Below are 11732 nucleotides of genomic sequence, written 5' to 3'. Positions count from 1 at the left end.
TGTTCCTCCTCTTCCCAGCAAAGCTAACACAACTTTACGGTGTTTCCGCAGGTTAAAGGCACAAGAAGTTGAAAACACCCTCCTGAAAACACCCTCCTCGCTTTGCTCCGAGCCCCGCCCCCCTCTTCAGCATGGCCGGTGGCATTACTGACACGGGAGAGCTCTACTCCCCCTACGTGAGTACCCCTGCTTGTGGGTTTGCTCACCAGGCTTTTCAAAATCCTCTTCTCTCAACGTTGTGTTTTCATTTCCTGCTTCTCTGTGGACATAACCTCAGTGTTTCCAAGAGAAGATGGAGGTCAAAGCGTACTTAAAAATGCTTAGCACTTGTAGTTATTGGTTTTTTTTGTTTGGGTTTGGGTTTTTTTTACATTGCAGATCACTTTATGTAGTGTAAAGGGACAAAGTTTGCCTAAAGTGTAGTTCTAGAAGTGTTAAAGTGAGCTTTGTGTCCTGTACCAGCTCTTGCATCCTTCTACCCGCTTTCCTTATATTTTGTTAATGTTTTCATCCACTCAAACTGGCACGTGAAGCTAGCCTAAGTGGGGGGGTTGTGACATGGCAACATTCCACTGTGCTTCTCTCTCTTGGTTTTTTTTACTTTATATAAACGTTTTCCCCTGAATTTCTTAAAGTTTCCTTGTTTGTAGCTGTTGTAGTAATTTGTTTTAAACCACTTCACTTAAAACTAGTAATTAAGCTGTTTGTTCCTTGTGATGTGGTGTGCTGTGAAACTGCAGCACCAATTACTGCTTTCCTGTGTTACTGGAAGTACTGGTTTTCATAGCCACAAGTGCTTATATAGTGTGAGCTCTTAAAAACAGTGCTTTGCAAACTTTTTTTTTTTCTCTTCTGAAGTGAACTCACTAAATATAGAACCAGTGCTGAAATCTGTGTGTTGGCTTTCGAATGCCTTAAAACTTTCATCCCCATGTTAACAATTGGATTCAGGAGAACTGGGTATTAGGCTGCAGAAATAGGTCACAACTGAGAAAATGGAGAACAAGACAGTAACTGGGACGTCTGGACCCTGAAGGATTAGTGTCACCTGCTCTTATTTTGTTATGTTAGTGTTGCATGAATTTCCTAGAGTCGAATCTCAAAGGCTGTGACTCTCCCCTTTCCCTGACTAGCCAGGCTGAACACCCGGGCACCCTTCTCATCTCTGTCTACTTGACCAAAGTCAAGGAAAATCACCCGAGGTGTTTTTTTTCAAGAGTCTCTCACTGAAGAGTGAGTCCTGGCCCTGGGCATTTGAGTTGTGCTTGGGGAATGACAGCTCTGCCAGCTGAATGGAAAGAACTTTCCTGCAAGCTGCAATGGCTGAATTTTTTTCCCCATCGTTCTGGGAGACTCGTCAAAAGATGAGATTGCTGTGCTTGTGTCAGTGAATGAGGGGCAGGAGCGCTCGCAGGGTCTCTGGGGAATAGTTCTGCTATTCGTGGCTCCACCCCCAGAAAAGCCTACTCAAGTCACAGTTCTTTACTGGCTCTCCTCTGGAGAGACCCTGACCTATATAAAAAAACCAAAAAACCCAGCACTTTGGGGCAATATTTAATCTTGAGTTCAGCTAAATTGGTAATCTGTCAGGGTCCTGTCCAGGTGCACAGTTATCTTTTGCCCCTGGGCGGAAAAGAGCTCACTGTCAGAGAGGATAAAATCCTTTCCCTTCCAGAAGTAAAATCTCTCTTTCAGAATGTGCTCAGCTGCTTGCTGGTAAAATGGCAAGCAGGCTTTGAATTAGAATTCTGTTTGGCTGTTTCCTGCTTGACTAAGAGTAAAGAAGAGCAAGAGATTCTGACAGGTAACTGGTGTACGTAGCCGTAACTACGTAGGGTCAGGTCAGAAAGACCCCAGCCCACAGTGTAGACCCTTCTGGTAGAAGGTAGTGGATCTGAAAACAAACAAACAAAAAGCTCACCTGTTTTATGACTTAAAAGTTAGAAAAAAAAAAAAGAATTAATTAGAAAAATGGAGAAGAATATCAGTTTCTCCAGCAATGTGCTGACACTTACTTTGTTCTCTTTGGTTATCGGTCCCCCGTAGTTATTTCTGTCATGGGCTTGCTCCCACCCTGCTTGCTCAAAGATTGCTCTCTCCATTTAAATCCGTACGTTTGTGAGGTGTCTTGGATGGTCTGTGGCGCAGCTGCAGGCTCTCACATTGGGTGATGTGGATGGTTGCAGGTTGGACTGGTTTACATGTTCAACCTCATCGTGGGAACAGGAGCCCTGACCATGCCGAAGGCCTTTGCGACAGCAGGGTGGCTCGTCAGCCTCGTCCTCCTGATGTTCCTGGGGTTTATGAGGTAGGACGCGAGTACGTGTCTTTAGGGGATCGGGGGGGTTCAGCTGTAAGGACAGTGCTAAGGCTTTTGCTGCTTTTCTGAGGGATCCTGTCCCTCTGCTGCTTGAGCATCGGTCTCTGCAGTTGTGTTGCCTGTTGACCTTATTTGGAGGGGTGCATGTTCTGACTGCCTGCAGTGTGGGGCTACATCCCATTTCCTGGCTGATGGGAAAGACTTTTTCTCCAGTCCGGAGCCTTTTGGGACCTTTCCCCCAGCTTCCTTTTTTTTTGTCCCTGTCCTCGCTGTGGACAAGCATCCAGGCTTGCCTCTGTCATGGATCAGTTCCCCAAACACTAACCAGGTCGCAGGAGACACGGGGTCATTTCTCTCTTCTGTGACTCGCAGATGTGATGCAGACCTGTTGTGCTGGCTTTCTCTTGGCTTCCCGCAGCGCTCTGGGCGGCTGCCGGAGTGCCAGGAGCACACATTACTGTATAGCTGGGCCCGTCTTATTCCCCCCGCACCTTTGCTGCTCAAGACCTTGGAGCTGGTCTCCTGATTTTCACGTTGGATCGCCAAGAGCTTCTGCCCAGATGTCTCCCTGCTGGAGCAGCAGGTGGAGCTGGAGGCTGTTGGTACAGCACTGATGTCTCCGTAGTTATTAATAGAAGTGCCAACTTCGACGGGCTGTGAATCCCTGCTTCTTTCTTCCTTGGTTTTAAAATAAAATAAAACAAAATCCCCTCCTGCTCTTTGTAAGAATGGAATTTAGAAGTTCCTTTCTTGTCAGTAACCACCTCTGTCAGTCTGAATGTGCCTTGGATTTGGAGGCAGTCCTTTTCCATCTGTGGGGTGCCGCTGTGTAGAGGTACTGTATGGTCAGTAGCAGTGCTTGGAAGTTCCCCATCTCAAAGCTGCATGCTGCAAAGGCTTGATTAAGTGTAAACTGGGAGTACCAGTCACTGGGAGCTCTGGAAGCAACTCCTTTTAGAAACATTGAATTTACGCAATTAAACTCATGTACGAAACTCAGCACCAGCAGACAGTCCTTCAAGGTCAGCAGAAGAGCATAAACCTCCAAACCTGCACTGGATTAAACTGAGAAGGCACAGCTTAAAGTACTCCGTGCCTTGGGAGCTGCGTTGCCCTGGTGCTTTTGTTCTGGTGCTTGTGACTTCCTCGTGCCTGCTGGGGACCCTTCAGCGCACGAAGAGTCTGGGCGGAAATTGCCACATGGGCCTCAGGCCAGGGCTGCTTGCTTTTATTCTTGCAAAACTAATTTCTCATTTGAGCTTGGTAAGCGAGTCCAGTTCTTGAAGCAGTGAGCAACTACTTTAAAGCCTTAAATAAGATAGTTTTGAGGTTTATTGGATGTTCTTGTTTTGTTTTGGTTCTTTTTTTTTACTAGAGGACTGGTTTTAGCTAAGATAATGATATTCCTTCAATCAGTGGCTCTCGCTGTCTTCCTGAACAGCTTTTCCTCTGGCCTCCAGCAAAATGTATTTGCAAGCATGTGTGTTCTGCTCCTTGGTCTGTTTTGCTGCTTTGCTTCTGATGCCATTTGTAAGATTCTTTGCCACAGGCCCTAACAGCTAAGCTTCAGAATAGTACTATGTTCATCCTGGGCCCTAAGAAGAGGAAGGAAGCTTGCTTTCTAACAAAGGGAGAAGTCCTTCCGCCTTCTTCAACTGTCAGAAACACTGGGAAGGTGCCTTCCTGATATCTAAAGTGTCTTCCTGTATCTGAAGGCATGTTATATTTTACTGCATTTCGTGGCTGCTTGAACACCTTTATCTCAAGAACAGAAGGGAGCAGCAAGCTGAGATGAAACACTGTACCAAAACTGCAATGTGTGTGGGGAGCTGGTGAAAGGGGTGTTTTGGTTGGTTTGTTTGACCTGCAAACAGATGGGAATAATTCTCCCATCTCCCTTCAGTGGCAGGTTTTGACTGTTATTGATAGCAATCGAATTTCTCTCTCTAGCTACATGACTACGACCTTTGTGGTGGAAGCCATGGCTGCTGCAAATGCCCAGCTGCGATGGAAGAGAATGGAAAAACGCAAGGTTTGTGTGGGGCTTAGTTTTCCGTTTTCTCCTGTTCTCTCATCCTGTAGGACTTGCCTGAGATTCCTCTGCATCTCTGCCTTGCCTCATTAGGAACTCTAAAGGAATAAATTTCTACTGTGCTTAACTTTGCCATATAAAATGTGGCTGTTAGTTCCCTGTGGGGTTGCTCATTAAAGACAGGATTTTCTGCTCCTGCTTTGAAAAATCTCTTGTGCTGTTCACATTTCTTACAGATTGTGCTCTCCTTGCTCAGAAGCACTGCTCAGTGAATGTGGAGAGGTGGCAGCCAGTATATTGGTGCTATTTGGAGTGTGCTGAGGTCTATAAATCCTTGATGATCTCAGGTCATTTAAGTGGGACAGGCTGGAATGTCCTTGCTGTCACTCAGGCTGTATCCCAGGGAGTGGCCGGTCCTGAAGTATGTCCTTGCTGTAAAACTTACTTGTGGCTTTTTGGATCCTGGCTTTAGTGGCTTTTCGGGATCAGTGCAAGGCATAGTTGTTTGCACTGATTTAGATCCTTGCCTGTATGTTAGTGGGTTGGAGTTGGGAGCTAGTCCTGTCTGCTCTGACTACCTAAGACTATATATGAGTGGATTTTTTTTTTTCCCTACCAGTTCTGCAACCCTGCAGATCTGCCTGAAGTTTCCGACTTCCTTGTGCCACATATCACTACATGAACTGGGCACTGTTGCTGTGTGCATGACCTAGGCCAGGACAGCAGAGCCTGTCACTCACCTCAGCCTGCTCTGCTAGTGCCCTCTTCTGCTCTCCACAGCATCCCAGCCAAGGCACCCTGGTATTGCCGTTGCTGACGTGTTCTGCTCATCCTTGTTTGGGATCTTCCTTTGAGTTTCTGGAAGTGAGACCATGACACAGGTGGTGCCACAACCTGTGCTGTGGGTAGCAGACGTCTCAGTAGTGGTCTGGTCTTTTCTTCCAGGAGGATGATGAGGATGAGGATTCTTCCTCTGGAGTATCTGATACTGATGTTCTCCTCCAAGATGGCTACGAGCGGGCTGAGACACGACCTATCCTGTCAGTTCGTAAGTACCCAGTTCATGCTTTCACTGATCTGACACCTCTTCCCTTCAGACAGTGTCCCAGTGAGCTCTAGCAAGAGGAGCAGGACTCTTCTGTCCATTTCACCCTTAATTCCACATGCTCACATCCCAAAGTCCTTAGCACTTGCAAGATAAGACTCGTTGACAATTCAGTTCACCTTCTGCAGTCTGATAAAGATCTTTTCCTTCTAGGTCACTAAGATGAGAACATCTTATTTTCAAAACACTTTTAAACTAGCTTCAGCAGAATAACTGGACCAGTGACTCTGCAGCTGTGGAGTCGTACATACTCTCCTTCAAGCTGTTGCTAGAGCTTCCTGAGCGTCTTCAGGAAGTCTGGCCTCTAGGTTTATTGGAGGGACTGGTTGAAACGCTTCTTGTTTTAACTTGCAGAGAGACGTGGGTCACCCAATATCTTTGAAATCACTGAAAGGGTGGAAATGGGCCAGATGGCTTCCATGTTCTTCAATAAAGGTAAGTGATTCACGTTTTCAAAAGTCCCTTCGGGTCCCCCTGCACGTTGTGTGTATGGCTTTTCCATAAGTTTGCGTGCTTCTTACTGTGAGTTTTTATTCTGAGTTTGTGATGGTTCCACCCAAAAGTGTTGTTCCTTCTCTGTGTGGACTGCATTCATCCCGCTGTGTGGTGTTTCTACAAAGTAGATTGTTTATGGGCCAGGTGGGTCAGAACCCGTGTGAAGGGGAGGCGCGGTGGTAGTAGTGGAACTAGCCAAAATACTGCAGGTTGTGGGCCCAGTTTCTTGAGGCAGGTAAGTGTAAGTCGATGCCTTTTCTGACTGCCCTTAACCTCGCTCTGAACGGCATCTGTCGCTGTGATCTGCACTGTCTAAAGCAGTAGAGCCCAGCTGTGGTGCTTGCTAGTTCTATCTTGGTTGTAGCATTTGAGAATAAGAAATCTGGGCTTCCCTGAACCCTGCAAGTGTCAGTCTGAAGGAGAGACTTCTGGGGAGAGCTCCTGAGAATTGTGTGTGTCTGGGGAGTCACCAAGAATGCTGCTGGGATGGGAACTGCTGAAAGGGTCCCTGGTGTGTGTATGATGGGTAGCTGTCTTGTCATCTTGCTTTTAAATGTCCCTTGTATGCCAGGGAACACACTTGTAACTGCGCTGCAATAAAGCCGTATCCATTGCTGCATGCGATAGAAAGGCAAACTACGATATTAGAAATTCTGACACTTGTAGAACAGTACGTTTTTGAAATACTGTGCAGAGCCTGAAAATCATCAGACACTATGGCTGTGCAGTTTTGAGCCTGTCAGGCCCCATTTCTTGCGGAAAGTGACGTTTTCTCTTGTTCACTGGGCACCTTACAAAGACGCAATGGGCTGGTTTTTTCCACTACATTACATCAGCTTTATGCCAGTGTAAGACTGTTGCCTCTGAAGGACAGCTGAGCTTAAGGAGTGAAGATGCTTTGAACTACATTATTTCTGATTTTTAAAGTCCAGTTGAAAACACTGTTTAATTTCCTTGCATGCCTATTCTGGGCCTTTGTTGATTTAAATCACTTAGGACTATCAAAATAATCCACCTTGGATCAGGCTGCTGCTTTTCTAGTCAGAGAAGAGGTGACTTCAGTGTGAGTTGGAGACTCAGAAATGTCTTGTTCCTAGTCTTGCCCGTAGCACTGGGTTGCTCTGACTTGAGGCAAGTTTTCTTGCTTGTATGCTTTGCCATCTGTAAAACACCGTGGACGCTTCCCTGTGTCTCGATCATCCTCTGGGGAGTAATATTTGGGAAGTGTTTTGAGAGCAAGCACCATGTAACAGGGCTTAGCTGTATTGCTGAGGATTCAGCTGCAGGAGGGCTGGGGCGGGGGGGGGGCAGGAGGCAGAGTGCTCCTACAAGCAAGTTCCTGAAGGCCCCTGCTTTGCATGTGCTTCACGGGGGGGGAGATGGTAAGGATCCCCCAAAGCCAGCCAGGCGTCGGGCAGTTGTCTTCTCGACCTCTCTGCCTTGATGCTGGCTGCTGCTCAGACGGTAGAGGGTGCTGGAAATACGTGTCCTCTCTCCCGTCAGGCACTGATGTAAGCTTCCTAGCAAAGTGATATAAACTGCTTAGTATCTAAATCTTAATCCCTCTTCTTCATGTTGCTTTAGCCAGAGTTATCTGATTTCTGTGTTAGGGATCCTTCCCAGGACCTACTCAGCCCAATGCAAAGGGGCAAATCCCTCTGCAGGAAGGCAGCTGGAACGGCTGCAGACCATAGCTTGAAACAACTTGGGACTTCCAGATGAGATGAGGTGCACCCAGTAAAAGGTCCAGGGCAGCTGCTGCTCAGTTGCTGCTTTCCCTTCCTTGTGCTCAGCAGTCAGGCTCCGTCCCTAGGCTGTTGCTGAGTCCTAGTTCAGGGACACCCACTGGTCTGCTGAGCGGCTGCAGAGAAGAGACAAGTTAAGTACCTCCCTCTGCAGATGCTTGCTGGGGTGCTGCCTTCTGATGGTCGCCCAGAAGGGCCTTCCAGAAGGGCGGCTGCTCAGTGACCCGTTGCTACTGCCTAATGCTGAGAAACGGCCTCACTTGTGGAATCCTGGCTCCAAGCACCAACCTCTGCGGTTTCGCAGATAGCAAATGTCTGGGCAGGTTTTTGCTCGTAATATAAGACGCATGGATCCAAACCCAAAGTGTCTGAGGGCTTTACAGCCTTCAGAGGGAAGGCTGGTGAAAGCTTTGCAACACACCTCAAAGCCTCTGATTTCTAGCAAGTTCTCTGCTCCTTTCTCTTGGCTGATTTTTATTTTCAACAGTCTGACAGGAGTTGAATCTGCAGTTCTGGGAGGTAAGCTGGGGATAAATCTCAATTTCAGACTGTCTGCTTTCTTAAAGGGAGCTGACTTAGGTTTAGGCTGTGAAGGGCCTGTCTGCTCTTTCAAAAGAGCTGGCTCTGAAGAACTGTTTGTTTTTAATTTTTTTTAATTTGCGATGTTGGGTGCTTTCTTCTGGGACTGAGCAGTCATTTATTGCGATAATGGATTCTAGGCACATCTATCATGCTGTTTCCCCACAGGAAGCCATTGATTTTTTTTTTCCCGTTTTGTGTCCAGTAATGAAAGTATTGATTAGGGAGGGTCAGCAGCAGTTTATAAAAGAACTGATGCTAAAGTCTTCCTACCTTCAAGAGGGTGAGTTTGGGAGAGGAGTGTCACCTGAACTTCCCACAGACGGAGAAGTCTGCACTGGAACAGGGATATAGTGTGTGCTGGTGGGTACCTGGTGGTGCTGCTGTGGCTTAGCTGGTCAGGTTAGGCTTATTTGGGGGGGGGGGGGGGGGGGGGGCGGCGGGCTGTCGGGGCAGATGAGGCCTGAGATCAGTAGCAGATCCCAAACCAGAATCTATATCTGAGTCTGTGTAGTCCTGTGCTTAGTGTGTCTTGCAGCTTCTGTCCTCTGTCAGATAATTTGTTACAACCTTCAACCCTTTTTAATGGGAAATTGGAAAATACTGGTAGATAGTTCATTGCCATCTTCAGAACAATGCAGAGACTCCTTAACGGTGAAGCCAGCTTAAATCTTTCACAGAGGAAGAAAACAAGGGGGGAACTATATGAAATGATCTGCCAGTTTCTGTAAGATCTCCATTTGTCTGTTGAGACAAACAGGAACAACTCTGGAGTACTGGCTTAGTGTGCTGCTTTACAGAAGCAGGGAAGTTTTCTTGCTGCTTTCCTGATACAGCTATTTTTTTTTTAAAGAACATTTTATGCTAAGTAGGCTCAGCATATTGAATAATTTATTTAAATGAAGGAGGATGTCTATTAATGTTTCCTGACATCCAGAGATCCAGGAGCAGTATGAGGGCAAAACATGGTAAAACTTTGGGGCATCCAAGCACTGTAGAAGTATTAGTCTGCATTCCTGCAGTGATGTTGTCCTTGTTTGATAGTTGTCACATGTGAGGCTTGGAGAGGTGGATTGATTTGCTCAAGCTGCATTAGAATTAAGCATCAGGTGGCATTGCAACCTGAAAGTATGGGCAGGTTCCTTGAGCTGTTTTCCTTCAATGTCAACTTCCTAAATGAAACAAATCTGAAGCTTTTTGTTGTTGTTGCTCACCTGTCTCTGAACTAAAATATGTTCCAGTTTGTTTTTCCTTGGTAAGATTTATACTGACTTGCTTGGAAGAAAAGAATCCTGGGGTCCTGTCAAGCATTTCTTTATCCCTGCAAACTTTAACCCTCCACAGCAGTGTCATCTTGTGCCCCTGTAAGGCTGTTCTGTGCACCCAATTAACTCGTGTGAGACTTTTTTTAATATCAGAGGTGAAGTCAGGGCAAGCTTAAAAAAAAAAAAAAAAAAACCCAAAAAAAAACCCCCAAACCCAAAAAAACCCACCCAAGATGACAGTATGGGGCAGGAACAGTGTGCGCTGTGGCAGTAGGGTAAGAGGGCTGTAGAAACAGCGTTTTAAAGCTTTGCAGGTTTGAACCTTGGCTCAGGTTGCTGATGTTAAGGGATCTCCTGAAGCAGCTCAGTTTCAGCCCTGTGGAACCTGAGCTCTGCCGGGCCAAATCCGTAACGTGAAAGTTCTGCAGGTTGGCAAGCAGAGGGTTTGGAATAGCCTGGGGACTAAAAGCATCTTGTGTCTTTATTTCACTGCTCGTCGAGCTGCGCTCACACCAAGTCTGTGAGCAACAGCTAGATGTTTGCCTGTGGCTGTTCCACGTTGACAGCTTCATCTGGCAGATGACTTGAGACCTGTTGGTTTTGACAAGCGACTGGAGGATGGGCTTGAACTAGAGGGCCCGGTGTCAGGGCCAGGTACTGACAGAGGCAGAGTTGAGGTGATGTGTCCCAGTGGTTCCTGTGCTGTGGCTAAGTTCCCTAAGCTGCTGGTGTGACCCTTGGCTGGAGTTTGCTGCAGAAAGAAGTAAACTATGGAGGCAAATAGTGATTTATTTTTAAGACCTTGAAAAAGTTTGTTATATTTGAAGTGCAGAGTTCAAGAGTCCCTGTGTACTTTGCTGTGTCTGTACAATATTTCCTTTTCTTGCAGTGGGTGTCAACCTCTTCTATTTCTGCATAATTATCTACCTCTATGGGGACCTGGCAATCTACGCAGCAGCTGTACCGGTCTCTCTCATGCAAGTGACCTGGTGAGTGTGCTTCCTGCTGTGGGGCTGTGTGCTAACAGAGAAGAGAACAGGCTTTTGGATTTGATGAGGTGACAAGTCTGACTGGGATCAGCTCTTTCTGTAAACCAGAGTGGAGGAATGACTCGAGGACAGCTCATTGTTTGTGGGTGGGAAGGTGAAGTTGGTTTATATTCCCCACCCAAGTGCCTGCTGCCTGCTTGAAAAGTGACTGACCTGATTTCAGAGGAGTCCTCCAGTGTGAAGTACTTGTGGCTTCAGCACCTTGGAGACATGTGACTTGTTGCTTAATAGTTTGATTGACATACCCTGTGCCATATTTTAGCTTCTCTGTCTCTTGGTAAGAGCTGAGAGGTGTAATGCTTACCGAGCCTGTGACCAGTGAGTGGTGACACTACGTGGACTTGGCTCTGGACTGAGCCCAGTTCCTTTCTCAAAGAAACATAACGGAAGAGATTTGTTTGATCAAATCTCTGCTGGGCTGGATTTGGACTCTTGACTTGGAAATGGAAAGCCTTAGTGATCTATATATGACCTAAACTTGCTAGCTTGATGACCAAACTTGTAAATAACTGCAGGCAATTCAAGAATGTGCCTTTACGTGTACGGTACTCAGTGACTCGCTCTGTTCCACAGTCCAGAAAATATAAGGGAGGACAGTGTTCGGGGAGGGAGGGGAGGAATGAACACTTCGGGTTTCTGACCGTTCCTCTTTCTTGAATGGAGGAGAGGGGAAGACATCTGCTAGGAGTTAATTACTGTCTTTTGTTTCTCCCTTCTTTCCCAGCAGTGCCACTGGGAACCATTCTTGCAGTGTTGGAGATGGCACAAAGTATAACGATACAGACAAGTGCTGGGGACCAATTCGACGGATTGATGCTTACAGACTGTATCTGGTGAGTTTCTGAAACTGGGGTGACTGTTATTTCCATTTAAACTTTACTCCTACTGGGTGGAGGCTTTTTCCTGTAGAGATGATGTGGCTCAAGTGGTGTGAAGCTTTTGGTTCAGTCGGACCTTTTTGGCCAAATACCCCCTCTCGATCCTTGGTGACATGGCTGTGTTTTGGTGGCCATCAGAGTAATCCTTATGACTTTGAGCTGAAGTAGAGTTCTGTCCTTCTTGAGTAGTTCTATATTGCTTGAGCAGGTGGTTTGTCTGTCCGTGCCAAAGGGTGGGGTTTTTTTCAGTGGCCGGCTCAGTAA

The 11732-nt window shown here is 46.7% G+C and overlaps 1 protein-coding gene across 2 annotated transcripts in view; it reads left to right on the top strand.

Moving 5' to 3' along the window:
• Positions 1-131: 131 nt before the first annotated feature.
• The window catches only part of SLC38A12 (solute carrier family 38 member 12), a 40772-nt gene continuing 29171 nt past the window's right edge, over positions 132-11732 (top strand). The window contains exons 1-7 of one of the 2 annotated variants that reach the window (XM_086473579.1): positions 132-176; positions 2187-2308; positions 4271-4352; positions 5301-5400; positions 5812-5892; positions 10431-10530; positions 11315-11423. In XM_086473579.1, the coding sequence (XP_086329705.1) occupies positions 132-176; positions 2187-2308; positions 4271-4352; positions 5301-5400; positions 5812-5892; positions 10431-10530; positions 11315-11423 (639 nt within the window). Of the gene's footprint in view, positions 177-2186; positions 2309-4270; positions 4353-5297; positions 5401-5811; positions 5893-10430; positions 10531-11314; positions 11424-11732 lie in introns of both variants that reach the window. The other variant, XM_086473578.1, reaches the window with a different exon arrangement.

This window comes from Leptosomus discolor, chromosome 15 (genome assembly GCF_034619465.1).
Source record: "Leptosomus discolor isolate bLepDis1 chromosome 15, bLepDis1.hap2, whole genome shotgun sequence".
Lineage (NCBI taxonomy): Eukaryota > Metazoa > Chordata > Aves > Leptosomiformes > Leptosomidae > Leptosomus > Leptosomus discolor.
The sequence above is the reverse complement of the archived record's forward strand: the minus strand, read 5'-3'. Positions and strand labels throughout refer to the sequence as shown.